The 21,926-nt window shown below is 39.6% G+C and overlaps 2 protein-coding genes across 2 annotated transcripts in view; both read right to left on the bottom strand.

The window, feature by feature from the left end:
• Positions 1 to 9,596, bottom strand: part of galnt14 (UDP-N-acetyl-alpha-D-galactosamine:polypeptide N-acetylgalactosaminyltransferase 14 (GalNAc-T14)) — an 18,546-nt gene extending 8,950 nt beyond the window's left edge. The window contains exons 1-2 of the mRNA XM_083535627.1: positions 9,345 to 9,596; positions 2,752 to 2,921 (exon numbers count right to left, since the gene is read on the bottom strand). Of these exons, the coding sequence (XP_083391753.1) occupies positions 2,752 to 2,921; positions 9,345 to 9,476 (302 nt within the window). The 5' untranslated portion in view covers positions 9,477 to 9,596. The remainder of the gene's footprint in view (positions 1 to 2,751; positions 2,922 to 9,344) is intronic.
• A 742-nt stretch (positions 9,597 to 10,338) lies between these two features.
• On the bottom strand, positions 10,339 to 21,607 carry flvcr1 (FLVCR choline and heme transporter 1). Its single transcript, XM_083534900.1, has 10 exons — positions 20,663 to 21,607; positions 19,095 to 19,239; positions 18,369 to 18,509; positions 18,215 to 18,282; positions 17,105 to 17,208; positions 15,731 to 15,841; positions 15,042 to 15,147; positions 14,773 to 14,884; positions 13,155 to 13,216; positions 10,339 to 12,243 (listed from the first exon to the last, which is right to left on the bottom strand). The coding sequence occupies exons 1-10, from the start codon at positions 21,302 to 21,304 to the stop codon at positions 12,166 to 12,168; spliced, it is 1,569 nt and encodes a 522-aa protein (XP_083391026.1). The 5' UTR covers positions 21,305 to 21,607; the 3' UTR covers positions 10,339 to 12,165.
• Between the last annotated feature and the right edge of the window lie 319 nt (positions 21,608 to 21,926).

The following is a 21,926-nucleotide window of genomic DNA, read 5'->3' as shown; positions in this document are numbered from 1 at the left end:
TAGATAGATAGATAGATAGATAGATAGATAGATAGATAGATAGATAGAGAAACAAAAAGAAAGTAAGAAAGTAAGAAAGAAAGAAAGAAAGAAAGAAAGAAAGAAAGAAAGAAAGAAAGAAAGAAAGAAGGTCAGTCTCTAAACCTTTTGTCGGTTTTCTGATTTTTAATGTTGTAGGACAGAAATCATACCACAGACCCCTGAAGCATCACATATACACTGTAGTGTGTCAGAGCCATGAAGAACATTTCAAACCATCAATCTGACTGAAGCTGCACATGAACACACAACCGGTACAACCGGCGTGAATATTTCCTGAATTTACTTCTGGCCTCCTTCTTGCTCTCTGCAGGATGTTCCATGTTTAAGTGGTTCCATGGTTCGTTTTTTCTTCCTATGAACTGCAGCACATTCAGCTTGTTTTCCTTCTGTTTCTCTTTGTCTTTTTTTAGAATCACACTGAACTGCATTGCAGTCAGAATCTTACCCACCCCCTGGCTTGTAGCTCCCAAGATTGTAGTCTCCGATCGAGATTACGGCGGCAAAATTCCAGGAACTGGAAACTTTCAATAGGAATATATGGGAAAGAATGTGAATAAACTGGGAATTTATAAAATATGCATTCCTCCATAACATAACACAGATCATTTCATGAATTCCGCACCTCAAAAATTGTCCATCTTGGCGAATATTCACGTAAATTAAATAAAAAATGACACTTTGATGTTTAAAACATCTTTGTGCTGTAAGATATTGCGCAAGAAAATTATACTAACAATTAAGTCAAAATGCCATTTTTTTTTTAAATCTGTATTTGTATGCATGTCAGCTTATGACCAAACAAATTGTTTATATTAATATAATTTATATAGATTGATTATGATACAGTTTATATAAATTTCCCCCAAATTTTAATTAATTTCCATAAATTCCCATAAATTCCTATAAATTCCTGGTAAATTTCCAACTTGGAAAATTTCAAAAATGTCAAATCAATTTAAGAACAAAAAAATTTTCCCTAAAAAGTTTACCGGAAATTTTCCGTAAATTTCCCTCCCCTTTGCAATCCTAGTCTAGATACTGGATTGTGATTGGCTGGAAATTCAGGTGTTTTTTTTTCAGAGGAACTTTATGGTCAGTTAAATCTCAACAAATGTGCTGCTTATAAACACCATAATACCATCCAGTTCCAGTTCCATCCAGAGCCCGACAGCTACTGTAGACATTTCTAACTTCCTTCCTGAGCTCCATGGAGGATTTCTGCATGTGGTGGAACATTTCATAAAGATGAATTTGGAGACGAACTGAAAAATTAAAAAACTAGAACGAGAAACAGCACCAGGAGATGACTCCAACAACTTTAGTATTAGCAGAGCCGCAGACTTTCTCGTGGAAATAAATGTAATCTGATGGCACTACTTTATCTCCGGGTGCGTTTTGGAGCAGCAGGATTCCAGATGTTCTATAAGGTATATATATATATATATATATATATATATATATATATATATATATATATATATATATATATATATATATATATAAAATGCGAAAAGGAAATTGTAGGTAAATCATAGATTATCACTTACACTAAGGAAGGGAGGAATTTAGGAGGCCTGGGATGGCGTTCCAATTGACCTCAAAGATGTTTAATATGGTTTGAGCTCTATAGGAGGCCACTCAAGATTTTCCAAACACATCCAACCCAGATCTTCATGGAGCTGCAGCCTTGTAATGCTGCCAGGTGTCCGAATACTTTTGGGAATACAGTGTATATTCTCAGCTATCAGCATAACATTGTTGTTTTTATGTTCTAACATATTAACATGCATAGAAAACATATTATATGTTACCGCTTAGGTACATCACAGCATGACTGGGCCTGAAGCCAGGCAGCAAGCCGTGGTAATAACCTGTCATCCAGCCGGATAATCTCTGCTTAGAGGGGGAGCACCCTGTGTGTCAACCCTGAGACAGACGAATAACTCGTTTACGGACCGATAGCTGCCGTCTGCTTTCGTGCATACTGAACACGCTCAGGAATGCTCTGCAAACGGACTTCTGTAGAACCTTGTGAGGTCGGGCGGTACCGAGACGCCACTTCATTGGTGTCCTACATGAATCAATCCAACACTTATGTCTCCACGGGTGTAGATATTATACAGGAATTCAATATAAGACACAGTTAGAATGAATGTCATTACTAAAGCAGGAAGCCTAGTGAACACACATCCAACATGTCTCCTTTCACTGGAGCCACAACTCCACCGCCCAGATACATCATCTCCATCAGAAGCCTCGATAATCACCTCGTCAAATGACCCAATGCAGGCAAATGACAGCTAAAAGTACCCAACCAAGCTAGCTTATATAGCCGTTACAACAACTTGGTGCACCATGGAGAGGTGATCATCTCAGAGGTTTTGGAGGCCAGGATGTACCTCTAGTTCTACAGCCGTTCTTTGAAAACAAGGGTGCAACATTGACGCATGGGGTCCTAATTACTACATCATTGACTTAGTGGGAAGTCTCTGCATGGTGGACACACAATCAAGTGAATATCCACTGGATGGTTGGGAAGATTGAACCATCTTGATCTCCCCAATCGCCATCATGCTGATACCTTTCACAAAACTCACACAATGACAATGATATGGTAAGTACTATAAGTACCCCAGGCATCAACATTTCTCCTCAATTCTCCCAGGTTGATTTGGAGCAGTGAAACGGAACCGTAACCACTCAGCCTACCTGTGATTGCGGGTGTCTTTAAGTGCTCTGTTGCTGGGAATCCTTTCGCTTTCTCTCTGATTGAAGGCATACAGACTGTAGGGATCTTGGCCTGGCTTCCACTTGTACGAGTTGAGATAGTTCTTCTCTTCGAACTCATCCAGGAGATCGTCCCATTCCGTATTCGAGATCTGGAACAAAAAAAGCAAACGATCGTCGCTAAACAATAGGGCGTCAACTGTCTTCAATCATAACATCTATTAGGACCAGAACAGACAGCCATATGTGGTTCTTCTCCAAACACTTCAGACCCAAACCTGTTCCAGCATGACAACCATGTAAAGATCTGCTTTACATGGTTTGTATATGGTGAAAGATCTTGAGTAGCCTCATATGAAGCTTATACCCTATTGGATCGGAATTGGAACGGCACTCCAGACCAGAATCTAGTGGAAACATCTTTCCAAAAGAGTTTTATTATAAAAGCAAAAAGGTGGAATGAGGTGCACAAGAAAAGCTTTACAATAGATTATAACAGATCACAAATATCCAGCAATTCTGACATTCCATGTAGATTTTATACTCTCCGAAAGGCACCACAGATGTATAATGTAATGCAAATTGTCCACACGATTGCACTTTTTTTCCTCCTCATGCTGATAAAGACGTTTTATCGGGTTTGAAAATGCAACATCATCATCTTACAGTAATAAAGACGGGTAATTGTAGGTTTCCTTTGCTCTATTTCTTTCTCAAGAAGAAAAAAAAAAGCTTGCCAAGCACCAGGCTTTCAGTTGAGCCTGCGGGAAATTGGCGTAAAAAGCCTTTGGAGTCAACAGAGCGAGAAATAACGCTGACATTTTCATTACAATACACACATCATAGACGGATTCAGATAACGGAACACAATATACAGTAATGTACATAGAAAATGTGTTTTATATATATATATATATATATATATATATATATATATATATATATATATATATATATATATATATATATATATTAATACATATATATTAAAAATGTCAGGTCTGGGAGTGAAAATTTATGAATAATTCATTGTATGATAATTTTCCAGCCCAGATTTCAGTTATCTGAATGATATTAAATTCCATAATGGCAGTGAAGCCCATTTAGTGAAATTATGTGTCTAGCTGAACAATTAAGAAGTACAAAAAGAGTGGATTTGGCATCCTCATTAGGAATCTGTCCAAGGAGTGTGAGAAGCCTAAAAGCGCTGTCAGTGGAACGACAGGGGAAAGAGAGCCATCCTTAGAAAGAATTCTTAGACAGAAAAAAAAAGCTCCTCACAAAATGTGGGGAGGTGAAGAACATCCTTGATGAGGGTCAGGAATACATAGGGGAAATACAGGGGTTTATAATAGTAGACAGATGAAACTAAGAGCCACTTGTAGCAGAATAATTGGAGAAGGAAAGGAGTTGATCACGATCTCACAGCTGATGAGTGTGAGTGATGAGAGAACGGAGAAAGCAGGCCAAGAGGAGTTTTTTTGAAGCAAAGATGTGGAACGTTTGAAGTCAGTCAGGTGAAATGAGCTGCTTATGAACTGAGTATAGTATAGTATAGTATAGTATAGTATAGTATAGTATAGTATAGTATAGTATAGTATAGAACACTAGTATAGTATAGTATAGTATAGTATAGTATAGTATAGAACACTAGTATAGTATAGTACAGTATAGTATAGTATAGTATAGTATAGTATAGTATAGTATAGTATAGTATAGTATAGAACACTAGTATAGTATAGTATAGTATAGTATAGAACACTAGTATAGTATAGTATAGTATAGTATAGTATAGTATAGTATAGTATAGTATAGAACACTAGTATAGTATAGTACAGTATAGTATAGTATAGTATAGTATAGTATAGTATAGTATAGTATAGAACACTAGTATAGTATAGTATAGTATAGTATAGTATAGTATAGTATAGTATAGAACACTAGTATAGTATAGTATAGTATAGTATAGTACAGTATAGAACACTAGTATAGTATAGTATAGTATAGTATAGTATAGTATAGTATAGTATAGTATAGAACACTAGTATAGTATAGTATAGTATAGTATAGTATAGTATAGTATAGAACACTAGTATAGTATAGTATAGTATAGTATAGTATAGTATAGTATAGTATAGTATAGAACACTAGTATAGTATAGTATAGTATAGTATAGTATAGTATAGAACACTAATATAATATAGTATAGTATAGTATAGTATAGAACACTAGTATAGTATAGTATAGTATAGTATAGAACACTAGTATAGTATAGTATAGTATAGTATAGTATAGTATAGTATAGTAAAGTACACTAGTATAGTATAATATAGTATAGTGTAGTTTCGTATAGTATAGTATAAAACACTAGTATAGTATAGTATAGTATAGTATAGTATAGTATAGTATAGAACACTAGTATAGTATAGTATAGTATAGTATAGAACACTAGCATAGTATAGTATAGTATAGTATAGTATAGTATAGTATAGTATAGTATAGTATAGAACACTAGTATAGTATAGTATAGTATAGTATAGTATAGTATAGTATAGTATAGTATAGAACACTAGCATAGTATAGTATAGTATAGTATAGTATAGTATAGTATAGTATAGTATAGAACACTTGTATAGTATAGTATAGAACACTAGTATAGTATAGTATAGTATAGTATAGTATAGAACACTAGTATAGTATAGTATAGAACACTAGTATAGTATAGTATAGTATAGTATAGTATAGAACACTAGTATAGTATAGTATAGTATAGTATAGTATAGAACACTAGTATAGTATAGTATAGTATAGTATAGTATAGTATAGTATAGTATAGAACACTAGTATAGTATAGTATAGTATAGTATAGTATAGAACACTAGTATAGTATAGTATAGTATAGTATAGTATAGTATAGTATAGTATAGAACACTAGTATAGTATAGTATAGTATAGTATAGTATAGTATAGTATAGTATAGTATAGTATAGAACACTAGTATAGTATAGTATAGTATAGAACACTAGTATAGTATAGTATAGTATTGTATAGTATAGTATAGTATAGTATAGAACACTAGTATAGTATAGTATAGTATAGTATCGTATAGAACACTAGTATAGTATAGTATAGTATAGTATAGTATAGTATAGTATAGTATAGTATAGAACACTAGTATAGTATAGAATGGAAAGCGGACTCTCTCATTCCTTCTCCACCTCTTCTCTCTGCAACCGCATCACTCCACTGCCCTCCCTCTCATTCACACACATGTACTCTGTCTTACTCCTACTGACTTTCATTCCCCTTCTCTCAAGCGCATACCTCCACCTCTCCAGGCTCTTCTCAACCTGCTCTCTACTCTCACCACAAATCACAATATCATCTACAAACATCATAGTCCAGGGAGACTCCTGTCTGACCTCGTCCGTCAACCTGTCCATCACCACTGCAAACAGGAAAGGGCTCAGGGCCGATCCTTGATGCAGTCCAACCTTCACCCTGAACCAGTCTGTCGTACCTACTGCACACTTCACTGCCGTCACACTGTCCTCATACATGTCCTGCACCACCCTCACATACTTCTCTGACACACCTGACTTCCTCATACAATACCACAACTCCTCTCTCGGCACCCTGTCGTACGCTTTCTCTAAATCCACAAATACACAATGCAGCTCCTTCTGTCCTTCTCTATACTTCTCCATCAACATCCTCAAAGCAAATAAGGCATCTGTGGTGCTCTTCCTCGGCATGAAACCATACTGTTGCTCACAGATGGTCACCTCTTCTCTCAGCCTGGCTTCCACTACTCTTTCCCATAACTTCATGGTGTGACTGATCAACTTAATTCCCCTGTAGTTACTGCAGGTCTGCACATCTCCCTTATGTTTAAAGATCGGTACCAGCACACTCCTTCTCCATTCCTCAGGCATTCTCTCCCCTTCCAGAATCCTGTTAAACAATCTGGTTAAAAACTCCACTGCCATCTCTCCTAAACATCTCCACGCTTCTACTGGTATGTCATCTGGTCCAACCGACTTTCCATTCTTCATCCTCTTAATCGCTGCTCTCACTTCCTCCTTACTAATCCTATCTACATCCTGCTTCACCAACTCCACATCCTCCAACCTTCTCTCTCTCTGATTTTCCTCATTCATCAGCTGCTCAAAATACTCCCTCCATCTTCTCAACACACTCTCCTCATTAGTCAACACATTTCCCTCTCCATCCTTTATTGCTCTAACTTGCAGTACATCCTTCCCAGCTCGGTCCCTCTGCTTGGCCAATCGGTACAAATCCTTTTCTCCTTCCTTAGTGTCCAACCTCTTATACAGCTCCTCATATGCCTTTTCCTTGGCTTTCGCCACATCCCTTTTTACCTGCTGCCGCATCTCCTTGTACTCCTGCCTACTTTTCTCATCACTCTGTCGATCCCACTTCTGTTTTGCCAACCTCTTTCCCCTAATGCTCTCCTGCACTTCCTCATTCCACCACCACGTCTCCTTGTCTTGCTTTCTATTTCCAGATGTCACACCAAGTACTTTTCTAGCTGCCTCCCTCATCGCTCCTGCAGTAGTTGCCCAATCATCCAGCACCTCTTCACCACCACCAAGCCCCTGTCTGACCTCTTCCCTGAACCTCACACTACACTCTTCCTCCTTCAGTTTCCACCATCTTATTCTTCTTTCAATCCTTACTTTCCTCCTCTTCTTCTTCGCCTCCAAAACCATCCTACAGACCACCATCCGATGCTGTCTAGCTACACTGTCCCCCGCCAACACCTTACAGTCTCCAATCTCCTTCAGGTTGCATCTTCTACACAGAACATAATCCACCTGTGTGCACCTTCCTCCACTCTTATACGTCACCCTACGATCCTCCTTCTTCTTAAAATACGTGTTCACCACTGCCATTTCCATCCTTTTAGCAAAATCTACCACCATCTGCCCTTCCACATTCCTCTCCTTGAAACCATACCTACCCATCACCTCCTCATCACCTCTGTTCCCTTCACCTACATGCCCATTAAAGTCTGCCCCAATCACCAATCGTTCTTTCCTAGGTACACCATCTACCACTTCATCTAATTCACTCCAGAATCTTTCCTTCTCCTCCATCTCACAGCCAACTTGTGGAGCATAGGCACTGATGACATTTATCATCATCCCTTCAACCTCCACCTTCACGATCATCACCCTATCAGAAACTCTCTTCACCTCCACTACACTCTTACTGTACTCTTCCTTCAGAATCACCCCTACACCATTTCTCTTTCCATCCACACCATGATAAAACAGTTTAAACCCACCTCCAATGTTCCTGGCCTTACTCCCTTTCCACTTGGTCTCCTGAACACACAACACATCTACCTTTCTCCTCTCCATCATATCAGCTATCTCTCTCCCTTTACCCGTCATAGTACCAACATTTAAAGTACCAACCCGAACCTCTACTCTCCTACACTGCTCCTTTTCCTGCCGTCTCTGTAGACGTCTTCCTCCTCTCCTTCTCCTCCTTCGGCCAACAGTAGCCCAATTTCCACCGGTACCCTGTCGGCTAACGATACCTGTGGCGGTCATTGTTAACCCGGGCCTCGACCGATCCGCTATGAAATTCTCATTTGTGATCCACATATTTGATTTGGCACATGTTTTACGCTGGATGCCCTTCCTAACGCAACCCTCCCCATTTACCCGGGCTTGGGACCGGCACTAAGAGTACACTGGCTTGTGCCCCCCTAATGGCTGGGTTTAATAACTTTCAGTATGAAGCTTCTTATTCGCCCTTTGTAATGCAAATGAGCCTCATTTACATAATAAACCTGACTTATGCCACAATAACACCCTCATGTCATATGTCTAATCATATGCTCCATCCCTCTTTCTCTCTCTCTCTCTCTCTCTCTCTCTCTCTCTCTCTCTCTCTCTCTCTCTCTCTCTCGCCTTACTTATTTATTTATTAATTTATTTTTGGATGGGAAGAAAATAACGAAAAAGCATGGTCAGTGCAGTGCAGTGCAGGTCAGTGTTCTGCTGTCTCAAAAAAATGTAAAAATAAATAAATATATATTTCTTAAAAACTGCATTATAAAGGTTGAGGAGAAGAAAAATCCAAAAATAAATAAATAAAATAAAATAAATAAATAAAATAGACCTAAAAATGCTATAAATAAACACGCAAACAAACAAACAAAAAAAATAGAGATCAATTATTAGAAACGTGTAAATTATTATTATTATTATTATTATTATTATTATTATTATTATTATTAGTATTATTATTATATAATAACAACAACAATAATGATGATGATAATAATAATAATAATAATAATAATTAGGTTATGCATTTCAGTGCACAATAGGATGCAGTTAATTGCATGATGTTTCTCCTCCATGATGAAATGATGGAGTTGATGGACAATGAAGAGCAACATCAGAATAAAGCTAAATCCTTTATCCTGCAGCCTCGTAATATGTGCCGCGTGTGTGTGTGTGTGTGTGTGTGTGTGTGTGTGTGTGGTCGCTTCCATCCTCTCAGGGTACTTTTTTCTCTCTTCCCCTTGCACTCACCTCCACCTCCTCTCTCTGTCTCTCGGTGTGATGTTCAGGGATTTTCAGGAGAAGCACGTAGAGCAGAGCCGCGACCCAGAAGAGCGCCGCTGCAGCTACAGCCAGCTTCCTGCAGAGCTTCTTCATCTTCATCTTCTCTCCTCCGCTCGAACTGCATCACCATCAGCACCACCATCGTCATCACCTTCATCCCCTCATCTTCAAAGAGTCTCCAACTGACGCGGCACGCGGAAAACCAAGCGCGCTGTGTGGAAGGCCAATGGGTTCACAACAAGCTGGGAGTGTATACAGTATCCACACACACACACACACACACACACACACAGACACACACACAAGAATACACACCATTTCTCCACACACAAAAACACACTGCAGTCCTTTCTTTCTTTTTTTCATTCTTTCATCCTGCTGTCCCTTCTTTCTTTCTTTCTTTCTTTCTTTCTTTCTTTCTTTCTTTCTTTCTTTCTTTCTTCCTTCGTTTCATCCTTCTGTCCTTTCTTTCTTTCTTTCTTTCTTTCTTTCTTTCTTTCTTTCTTTCTTTCTTTCTTTCTTCCTTCCATCCTGCTGTCGCTTTTTTCTTTCTTTCTTTCTTTCTTTCTTTCTTTCTTTCTTTCTCTCTCCCTGCCTTTCATCCTTCTGTCCCTTCCTTCTTTCTTTCTTGCTTTCTTTCACACACTACACCATTGTTCCTTCACTTGAACTATACAAACCTGTTTAAACATCACAAAAGCCAACTCCATGAAGATCTGCTTTCCATGGATTGAGGAAGATCTTGAGTGGCATGAACCCTACTGAACACTTTTGGGATGAATTGGAACATCTCCCCAGGCCTCCTCACCTACCAAATCTCAACAAAAACTAGTGGAACATCTAGAAGAGTGGAGGTTCTTGTAAGAGGAAATGGAAACTAAATGTGGAATGAGATGTTTAAAAAAAGCAGCACTTTTGTCCACAGTGTGTGATGTGTAGGAATGATCACAGAGCCAAAGGGTAACATGATCCTTTTCTTTAATTATAAAAGAATACAGAATGAAACTACAGTGAAAAAAAAAGCAGTTAGAACATTTATTTATGACGACCCCCAACACACACAAACACACACACAAATTCCCCCAGAATCCCTTTTTTAAAGCACATTCCAGTCACTGCGAGCAAAAGTAAACGTCGATTATAGAAAAACCTCTCAGAGGTCGGATAGTTCGAGTCCTCGTTACTGCTTCCGACAGATTTCGTGTGCAGATTTTTTTTCCAGAAGGCTTTCGGTTCAAACAGCTCCATCAACGAAGGAAATCTATTGAACAACAAGCGATAACAAGACGTGGTGACGATCCTGACCGTAGATCTCGCAGGAAACAGGAGACAGTCCTTTTTTTTTTTTAATGGTAAACACTTCTGAGGTAAAAGAATCTCCAAAAATATAAATATATATATATAAAAAAAAAAAAAAACCTGACACTTTTATTTTTTTACAGATTTTTCAGGAAATATATCTAGAAAATGAGCCCAAAAGCCGACGTTGTTTTTCACCTTCGTGAAAAATGTGCCGGAAATGATTCGAATATGAAATTTGGCCCAAGGGTTTTGAAGTGGCAGCTCGGGGGTTAAAACGTTTGATTCAGATAAGAAGGTCATGAGTTTGAATCCCAGAACCTCTGTTGGGTTTGAATAAGGGCTTGTGCCAAATTATATATATTATAAAAAGAAATTGAGGGCTTTTCGTCTTTATACATTTTGTGCAAAATGATTTTTTCATTCCTCAGTGTGCTCGTGTGCTCGTCGGGAACACAAAGGTGCCGATGTTTCGAAGGCGTTTTGTGCAACATTGTGGGTGGAGCTTAATTTGTGCTTAATGGTGCGAGTTCAGCCTACAGATGCATGGAGATTAATACAGAGCAAAGAAGGAAAAATGAACTAAAAGAAGAGAGAGAACGCATCAGGAAGGAGAAAAGAGAAGTAAACATTACAGAATGTTGGTGAAGTGCAATAACATGGAATTAGCAAGTGCAATTAACTACAACTAACCGATCAACCAATCAACTAACAAACCAACCGATCAATCAACCAATCAGACGGACTGAAATACCTGAATAAAAGGTGCAGAATTTGTGCATTAAAATAACTTGCCATTCTTTTTTCCCCTTTTCATTAACTTATTTTGTATTAAATATGGAATCGCCCTTGAATCATTAATGTCTATCGTTTATTTTTGAAGTGCGATTCCATATTTGATACAAACGCTGAATGAAAGATCAGAAATCTTCAAAAAATCTAGTGGAACATCATCCCAGAATGTGGCATCAAAGAAAACTTCAAAAGGACGGCTTCAAAAGAAATCTCCAGAAATTTCCACAGAACTAAATTCACAACTAGGTTTTTATCCCTGGGAAAAAAAAAATAAATCCTTTAAATAAATAAATAAATAAAAATTATATATATAAAAAAAACAACAAAAAAAATTAGTATAATTTATGAATAAAAAAAATGGCTGTTCGTGCTTTTTTTTTTCTTTTTTCGACTGGTCCAAAAAAATAATAAAAATATATACATACATAAATAAATTAAATCTTTTTTCTGGATTAAGCCACGCCCAGTTCTGGATAAAAACCCAGTATAAACACTGAAACAGACATTAAACAGTTAATTAACTATCGTCACGTCTTATGAAGCTTTATAAGACGCTTCAACAACAGTACGGCGAGATCACGTAAGCTCAGCGTGGATCGAGACCACGACGAGGTTGACGATGATGGAGGTGGTGGAGATGTTGATTGTTTTTGGAGGTGGAAATTGCAGCACAGTCTCAGGTCTTGGGTGGTCTTTACAGCGTGGTCTCACGTGAGAGGTCCAGCTTTACGCCGTTGGACGCGTCCTTCTCCGACGGACATTCGGTAGGAACCTGGGAGAAGAAAAAAGGGTTGAGGAACAAAAAATATGATCAAGTTTGTGGGCACCTGAGAAACTATTTCTTTTTGGTCTCCACTAAAAACCTCAACTGCACAATTAAAGGTCAGTCTGAATACTGGATTCTGATTGGCTGGAAGTTCAGGTGGGTGTTTTTTTTTTTTTTACAGGTAGTTTGCAGTCAGTTGAATCTAAACGAATATAAACACCTGGAACCATAATAACATCTGTTTCTTTTTTTTTTTCCTTTCAGCATTCTTTCTTTCATCATTCTTTTTTTTTTATCCTTCTTTCTTTTTCATCTTTCATTCTTTGTTTGTTCCTTTCACCATTCTGTCATTTTTTCTGTCTTTTTCTTTCTTTCATCATTTTGCCTTTCTTTTTCCATCTTTCTTTGATCTTTTCATTATTCTGTCATTCTTTTCTTTTTTCTTTTTCACCCTTCTGTTCTTTCCTTTTCATCCTTATTTCTTTTTTACCCTTCTTACTTTTTAATTTTTCTGTCCTTTTTTTCTTTTTTTCACCCTTTTGTCCTACTTTCTACTATCTTCTTTTTCATCTTTCTTTCTGTTCCTTTCATCATTCTGTCATTCTTTGTATTTCTTTCGCCCTTCCGTCCTACTTGTTATCGTCTTTCTCTCCTTTTATTTTTTATCCTTCTTTCTTTCTTTTTTTTTCCTTCACCCCTCTGTCCTACTTTCTTTCATCTTTAGGTCCTTTCTTTTTTAATTTTTATTTCTTTGTTTCAGTCATCATTGTCATTCGTTCCTTATTTTAATTTCTTTCATCCTTCTGACTTTCTTTTTCTTTCTTTTACCCTTCCGGTATTTTTTTTATTATTATTAATCTGTCTTTTGTTTTTGTTTTTTGCGAAAGAAAAGATAAAGAGAAGACACGTGTACGTACCGCCTGGCATTTGCTGGTGCCCATGTTGACATTGTGCCTCTTCAGCTCCGATTTGATCAACGCTGAAAACAAAAATGATTAAAAAGTTTAACACACAGCAGAATTTCCTCCTTCTACCAGAGTCAGTCTGAATGCTGGATTCTAATTGGCTGGAAGTTCAGGTGGGTGTTTCTCAGAGGTAGTTTGCAGTCAGGTGAATTTAAATAAATGTGCTGCTTATAAACACCTAAAACCATAACAACATCCAGTTCCAGTTCCATCCAGAGTCAGAGAGACATTTCATAGCTCAGTCTGGGATTCAAGCCCCAGTTTGGCCAAGTTGCCACTCGTTGGGCCCCTGAGCAAGGCCCTTAACACCTGACTCGCCAAGAAAGAATTTTACTGTGTGGTAAAAAGTATATAGCCTTCTTTTTCATCCTTTTGTCCTTCGTTATTTATTTTTTCTGTCCTTTTTTCTTTTTCTTCATCATTTGGTCCTTTTTTCTTTCTTTCTTTCTTTCTTTCTTTCTTTCTTTCTTCCTTTCTTCCTCCTGTCCTTCCTTTCACCCTCCAGTCATTTCATCCTGCTGTACTTTCATCCTTTCTTTCATCCTGCTGTCCTTTTTTCTTCCTTCCATTTCTTCCCTTCATCCTGCTGTCCTTTCATCCTTCCCTCCTTCCTATCACCCTCCAGTCCTTTCTCATCCTTCTTTACTTCTTTCATTTCATCCTGCTGTCCTTTTATACTTCCTTCCTTTTTTTCTTTCTTTCTTTCTTCCTTTCACCCTCCAGTCATTTTATCCTGCTGTACTTTCATCCTTTCTTTCATCCTCCTGTCCTTCCTTTCACCCTCCAGTCATTTCATCCTGCTGTACTTTCATCCTTTCTTTCATCCTGCTGTCCTTTTTTTCTTCCTTCCATTTCTTCCCTTCATCCTGCTGTCCTTTCATCCTTCCCTCCTTCCTATCACCCTCCAGTCCTTTCTCATCCTTCTTTACTTCTTTCATTTCATCCTGCTGTCCTTTTATACTTCCTTCCTTCCTGTTGTCCTTTTTCTTTCTTCCTTCCTTTCATCTTTCTGTCCCTTCTTTCATCCTGCCCTCCCTTCTTTCTTTCTTTCATCCTGCCCTCCCTCCCTCCCTTCCTTTCATCCCTCTGTCCCTCCTTTCATCCTGCTGTCCCTTTTCTCCCTCCCTCCTTTCTTTCTTTCTTTCTTTCTTTCTTTCTTTCTTTCTCTCTTTCTTTCTTTCTCTCTCTCCCCCTCCCTCCCTCCCTTTCCTTCCTTCCTTCCCTCCCTCTTCTTTCTTTCTTTCTTTCTTTTTTTCCTGCCTTTTTCTTTCTCCCTTCCTTCCTTTCATCCTTCTCTCTCTCTCTCTCCCCCTCCCCCCCCCTTCCTTCCTTCCTTCCTTCTTTATGGAGATTTTGATAAATGGCGCACGATAAATGTGGAGACAAAAATAAAAGAGACGTAGCACAGGCGCACTTTCTCCTGGCAATAAGTGTAATCTGACGGCACTACTTTATCTCCGTGTGTGATTCGGAGCAGCAGGACTGGAGACGTGACGAGGCGTGTAGTGAAATCGTGTCGCTGTGGATTCTCATATATATAAACATGTATATAAATGATGAAATGAGAAACCTGTTAAAATGATTCCGATGAAGATCCAGGCGCACAGGAAGACGTTTCCGATCAACGGGTTGTAATCGGTGGTGAGTTTCCCTTGAATCAACGTGAAAATGATTCCAAACAACTGCATTCGATAAAAGATGGAAAAACAAACACACACACACACACACACACACACACACACACACACACACACAGGTTAATTCATGAGCTACACTCATGCAGATGTATCATCGCTCGTGCAGATGTGGCTCTTGTGCGCGAGTTCGAGATGGTTATACCTGTGCGAATGCGTTCAGAAGACCTGAGGAAGTGCCTTCAGACTCCGGGTAGGTGATTTCCACGGCGAATTCGAACCCGATGGGAAGATATCCGGTCATAAAAAACCTACAAACAAAACAGCGTTGGGTAAAAAAGAATTCTATTTAAATGAAAGACTCAACTCATGACCTCACAGAGACCAAACATCTGTAGTATCCCAGAGTCAGGCTGAATGCTGGACTGTGATTGGCTGGAAGTTCAGGTGAAGTCCGACAGCTACTGTAGACATTTCCTACTGACCTACCAGAGCTTTCCTTCATCCTTCTGTCCTTTATTCTTTTATCTTTCTGTCCTTTATTCTTTCCTCCATCTGTCCTTTTTTCTTTCATCTTTCTGTTCTCCTTTTATCCTTCTGTCCTACATTCTTTTTTATTTTTTCTTTCCCATCCCTCGTTCCTTTCTCTTTTCATCCTTCTTTCTTTCATCCTGCTGTCCTTTTTTCTCTTACACTCGTCTTTCTTACACTTTCAGCTTTCTGTACTCATTTCATTCTTTCATCCTTCTGTTCTCTTTTCTTTCATTTTTGTCCCTCTTTCTATGCTTTATCCTTCCTTCCTTCCTTTCTTCCTTCCTTCCTTCCTTTCATCCTTTTAGTAAAGTAGCAGCACAGACGCACTTTCTCATGGAAATAAATGTTATCCAGACGTACCCCAGGGCTCCTCCAGTGAAGAAGATGATTAGCAGATGGCCCAGGTTCAGCGTGAAGGTGAAGACCAGCATGCCGATAAAGGACAGGATGTACACGATCAGTGTGGTCATCCTGTGTGAGCGGAGAGAAAAAAATTATTTTAAAAAAACAATTTTATCAACCGATTAAACCGTTTTTAAAATGGATTCTGGATAAAAAAAGAAAGAAATAGTAGTGCACTTAATTACAAAAACAATTATCATTTACTAAATAATGGAAAGTGCTAAAAGAAAAATATGAATATATTAATTACATTAATAAATATTACAGAAAATAAAAAGACATGCATTTGAGCTGAAACAAAAAGACAGCACGTGGTTTTAGTGATTCACCACTAGAGGCCGCTCTCGTACTGTATAACGCTACCCGGAAAAACTATCCGCATATCCAGGAATCAACTACTTGTGCAGATTAATCAGCAAAACCGACAGATCAGTCAACCTCTACATTCCAGTACAGTGAAATTCTTTATGAGCATTTCCCAGATATGTTAGAAAGCTGTAATCAGAGGGCTTGAACCCCTGACCTTCTGATCAGTAACCCAGGACTTTGCTCACTGAGCTTCCACTTCCCACTTGTTGTTTCAATTATATCGCACGTCTTTGGATGCTGTAGCATTAAATTTTTTCTCTGCGCTTCAACTACAAGGCCCAAACCGGCACAAAGTGCACAAATCCAGCTCCATGAAGATATGCTTTCCATGGGTTGGATGTGTGTAGAAGATCTAGAGTGGCCTTCTACAGAGCTCAAACCCTATTAGACACCATGGGGATGAATCGGAACGCAACCTAGGCCTCCTCGCTTCCTCACCTACATGAGGACCTGACTTTACTAAAAACTCTTGTGGCTGAATGAGATTTCAAATGTCCACAAAATGTAGTGGAACATCTTCCTGGAGAAGTGGAGCTTATTATAAGAGCAAATGGAGACTAAATGCGGAATGGGAGGTTGAGAAGCACATAGCATTCGTATGGTCAGGTGTCCACAAACATTTGGTTTACAGTGTAGATCAGCTGACAGTCTGCTCAAACAAACACCATCTCGTGTCGGCGAGTGTGTGGTTCAACCGTATAAACGAACACGATGGAGTGAACAAACATTCTTCACTTATCATCTAATAATGTTGGAAGTGACAGCTCCATAATCAGCAAACAATTTAAAGGTCAAGTTGATGTAATTTGGGCACATTGACAAACTCTGAGTGTGTGTGTGTGTGTGTGTGTTAAACTTATTGAGTAAGAAAACCAGGAAGTAACCTCTGAACCTCCTTTAAAATAAAAAAAAATCGTTTTTTCCTGAACCTGTAAGAAATCTGCTTGTGTGTCACCCACGTACTTGTAGGTTTTGGTATAATCCAGCCACAGACCACACAGGATGGAGCCGACCATTCCGGCTACAACCAGGGTGAGGCCGATCCTGCCCGCGTTCAACTCCTCTCCCTGCAACAGAGCAGCAGTTGTCGAGTTCTACATGTATGTATGGATTTTCCCTGTATTTTTTATTAAAAGGAAGCCTGAGAGATAAGAAAGCAATAAAAAAAAAAGATGGAAAAAGAAGGCAATGCAAAGAAAAAAGAACAAAAAAAAGGGAAACATGAAAGGAAAGGAAAAAAGAGGACATGGGAAAAGGAAGAAAAGAAAGGGGGAGGGGGAAAAAGGAAAAAATAGCAAATTTACAGAGGAGAAGGAGAGAATGGAAAGGAAAGAAAAAAAAGAGCAGAAGGGAAGTAGAGAAAGGAAAGGGAAAAAAAAGAAAGAAATTAAGGGGGGAATTGAAAAAAAAAGGGAAAAAGTAGAGAATGGAAAAGGAGAAAAGGAAAAGAAAAAGTAACAAAAGGGAAGCAGAGAAAGGAAAGAAAAAGGGGACATGGAAAAAGGAGAAAAGAAAAAAAAGTAACAGAAGGGAAGGCAAAAAGAAGAAGAAAAAAAGTATATGGAAAATGAGGAGCAAAAATGAAAGGAAATGAAAAGGAAAGAAAAGGGAAAAGAACAGTTAAAAGGACATAGAGAAGGGAAGGAAAAGAAAAAAAGAGGAAATGGAAAAAGGAAGAAGAGAAGGGGGGGGGGGAACACAATAGAAAGAATAGGAGAAAGGAGAGGATGGAAAAGGAAAGGAAAGGGGAACAGAAGGGAAATAGAGAAAGGAAATAATAAGAAAAAGGGGACACGGAAAAGGAGGAAAGGAAAAAAGTAACGGGAAGGGAAGGACAAAAAACGAAGAAAATAAAAAAAACAAGAAGTGCAAAAATGAAAGGAAACGGAAAGGAAAGAAAAGGGAAAAGAAACAGTTAAAAGGAACAGACGGGAAGTAGAGAAAAGAAAAGAAAAAATAGGAAATGGAAAAAGGAAGAAAAGAAAAGGGGGGAGGGAAAAGAAAGAAGAAGAAAGGAAAAAAAAAATTTACAGAAGGGAATAATGAACGAAGAGAAAAAGAAAAAGAACTCACCTCATAGTAAGTGATGATCATCTGGTTAAGGAGCGTGGACACCGAATAAAACGATCCCGTCATGATTCCTGAAATATGAAACATCGTTCCGAAAACCAATTAGTGATTTGAAACCGGGTTTAGTCCGATACCGAACCGAACGCACGCGTCTCACCGTAACTCAGCAGGAGCAGGAGGAAGGGCTTGCTCTTGAATAGATTGATGATGGATCGCTTATAGGAATAATCTTCCGCGAGGCCTGTGGGCAACACCGCCTGAGCTTGACTTGGCGGTGAAGAGGGTCTGTCCTGAATGACTGGAAGAGAATAAAAAAAATTTATCAAATAAGTCATAAAACACCTCATCTGTTTATTCATTCATGAAAAACTAGTAATCAATTACTAAGAGTAAGAGGTGCCTTTTCTCATTATATTGCTCATTTCCTTCTCTGGTTCGTCTCCACCACATGCAGAAATCCTCCACAGAAGCTCAGTAAAGTCAATGGAAATGTCTACAATAGCTGACTCTGGATGAAACTGGATGTTATTATGGTTCCAGGTATCTACAAGCAGCATATATGCATTATTTATACTGCAACTGACAGCCAATAGGGTTCAATGCTCTGACAAACGCCCACACCTGAACTTCCAGCCAATCACAATCCAGTATTCAGGCTGACCCTTGTATGGGTTTATAATTCTTTAGTGTTACTTTGCTCTTCGTTCAAATTTATGGCATTTGGCAGACGTCCTTATCCTGGAAACCATTTACAATTATGTCATTGACATAACAGAGCTATTGAGGGCTTCACTAAGGGGTCATAGCAACTTGGTGGTCCTCACTTTTCTAAACGAAGCTATTTCAGTATCAAAAGCGAACAATGTAAAAAAAAAAAACTTACAGATGACCGTTAAAATGAAGAGTAGGGTCGAGATGGCCGCCGTCCCATAGAACATTATACTTATATTGTGGCCCATCAGGTCTTTATCTTCAGGTGTGTTGGGGACCAAGACAGGTGGGAGCAGAAACCCAATGGCTACACCCAGCTGAGTGATGGAAAGAGAGAATCGAGTGGTTTATTGATTAGCGTGACAATCAAGAGTGCAAGATTTACCTCAGGATTTTTCAAAGCAAGTCGATGTTGAAACAACAAACCGAGCGGATCTCCGTGGACGTTACTTAATTGCCAAAACATGGACCAAAACACACCAATTTAGCACATTTCTCAGACAAAAACAAAACAAAACAATTCCCAGCCTGATGCTGGTAAAAATGCTAATATTCGAGTACAAAACAAATAATGAATTCGACACCAACTTCTGACAGGAAGTGAGTTTTGTTCACTTCTCGTATTCATTTGTTTTCAGGTTCTTGTATTGTGATATCATGTTCTCAACACCACAGAAACTGAATAGTTGTTGGTTAGCAACAGGTTGCTAGACAATTTTCTTGCTCAAAATCTGGCCAGTTGTGGAATCTGGTGTGTCCTTTTAGCAGTTTAATGTGTTCTGAGATGCTTTTCAGCTCGGGATGAATCGGATTTCCAACACCTTTGGCAGGTTTTTACAAGAGACACGGTTGGTTGCATAGAAAACAAAAGGAACATGCATGTGTCTTTCACAAACCATGAAACACCAGGTGTTTCCAAACTTTTTTTTACAGACTCTATAGTAAGAAAATTGGATTCGTAACCACATCAGACCCCAACACGGGACCTCGATATTAATTCATACACGACTACTACTGATTTACTTCAACTTAATGGGTTCAGGAGATTTAAAAAAAAGCTACATTTCAGAATATTCGTCCTGCTAGAACGAATGTTCGGAACATTCGCTGTCACCCTGAGGAGTGCCCTGAGAAGAGATCTCGCCTCCGCCCTGAGAAGAGATCTCGCCTCCGCCCTGAGAAGAGATCTCGCCTCCGCCCTGAGAAGAGATCTCGCCTCCGCCCTGAGAAGAGATCTCGCCTCCGCCCTGAGAAGAGATCTCGCCTCCGCCCTGAGAAGAGATCTCGCCTCCGCCCTGAGAAGAGATCTCGCCTCCGCCCTGAGAAGAGATCTCGCCTCCGCCCTGAGAAGAGATCTCGCCTCCGCCCTGAGAAGAGATCTCGCCTCCGCCCTGAGAAGAGATCTCGTCTCCGCCCTGAGAAGAGATCTCGTCTCCGCCCTGAGAAGAGATCTCGTCTCCGCCCTGAGAAGAGATCTCGTCTCCGCCCAGTGTCTCCACCCCGAGGAGATCTCGTCTCCACCCCGAGGAGATCTCGTCAAACGTGATCTACAAATCAAAATGTGTTGTTCTCATTTGAATAGAGATTTGAATAGTCCAAAAGATCTTGAGGAGAACCTCGATCAGTGGTGAAAGGGTTAATATATATAAAAACTTAATGAATGAAAATCACGTGACCAGGTTTAATAAAAAAAAAAAAAAAAAGAAAAAAAAAAAGCAAGCCATTCTGACGTCACACTACCTGGTTTCCCAGCACGGCTGCGGCACAGGCAGTGGACACCTCTTTTGGGCCGAACCACACCGAGGCGATGCGTGAGGGCAGGCCGAGGATGAACACCTGGGCCACGGAGCACACGACCTGCGCGGCGAAGGTAACCCAGAACAGGCCGGGCGCGGCGCTCGCGCACTTCGCCCACGCGCCCGCACAGTTGAGGCCGGCGCCGATGAGCGCAGTGACGCGCAGCCCGCGGCGGTCCAGCAGCCAGGTGGCGGGGAAGATGAGCGGGATGTACGCCGCCATGTAGACGATCGAGAGCCAGTCGATCATGGGATTGGAGACGCCGTAAAAGTGCGTGAACACGTTGGTGATGATGCTGTACTGGATCCACTGGAACGCGTTGACCAGCGAGTATAAGCTAAAGATGAGGAGCACCACGAAGCGCCTGCGGGACAAGCGAATCTGGAGAGCTGGAGAAGGATGAGGAGGCTGGTTCTCCCCGGGAAGCATGGCCTCTTTCTCGTTTGGAGGACAGGATGAAGGTTCCGTCTCGTGTTCCGGGGCTTCGCTTATGCTCAATTTGACATCGCCGTCCGCAACGCTGTCATACTGAGCAGGTGTGTCTCCATGCCTCACTGGTTCTTGGATCATCTCACCCGCCACCATGATGATGATGCTCTTCCTTGTTCCTCTTCTCTAACACACGCGTTTTCTCTCTTTCTCTCTCTCTCTTTCTTCCACCGAGCTCACCACATCGTTCCTGCCTCGGATGCCGGTTAGCTTTCAAAGCCTGAGCGCGGAGCTGGAGCATGTGATGCTGGCGATGGCGTGGTGCGTTCCACCGTCATCCTATCTAGGGTACACGCCCATAAAGGCTGGACGTCGGAAATCGTATTGGTCGCGCCGTGATGACGTCAGTGGCAAAGTGAGACCTCCAAAAGTGGCGGTCTAATTGTGTTGCATCATCCGAGAAAACCCACTTTTCATAACTTTATTCATTCTGATATAATATATATATCTATTATATATAATATATTATATATCATACATTTTCTTCCTCTTCACCTTCTTTACCTTCTTCACCTTCTTTCCAATTTTTTATTTAATTTTTTTATTTTATTAAATGCCAAAAGAACAAGAGGTATTACATACTCATGTCAAATGTACACTTACTTCCAGAAAAAAAAAAAATTAAAGATTAAAATAAAAAAAATTACATAAATTCCAATGCTTTCAGAGCATTACATGTTTTTAGTGCTTTTTTTTTTTTTTGTTTGATTGTTTTTCG

This window comes from Silurus aristotelis (assembly GCF_946808225.1).
Source record: "Silurus aristotelis genome assembly, chromosome: 29".
Taxonomy (NCBI): Eukaryota; Metazoa; Chordata; class Actinopteri; order Siluriformes; family Siluridae; genus Silurus; species Silurus aristotelis.
Note: the sequence above shows the minus strand (reverse complement) of the source record. Positions and strands in the feature narration are given on the sequence as shown.

Excerpts from the sequence above, each read along its gene's own strand:
- flvcr1 (XM_083534900.1), bottom strand. The coding sequence starts at position 21,304 with ATGGTGGCGGGTGAGATGATCCAAGAACCAGTGAGGCATGGAGACACA. Across the intron at positions 17,209-18,214 it reads TGATCATCACTTACTATGAG|GGAGAGGAGTTGAACGCGGG; the intron begins GTGAGTTCTTTT and ends GCTCTGTTGCAG. Across the intron at positions 15,148-15,730 it reads TTCACTGGAGGAGCCCTGGG|GTTTTTTATGACCGGATATC; the intron begins GTACGTCTGGAT and ends TTTTGTTTGTAG.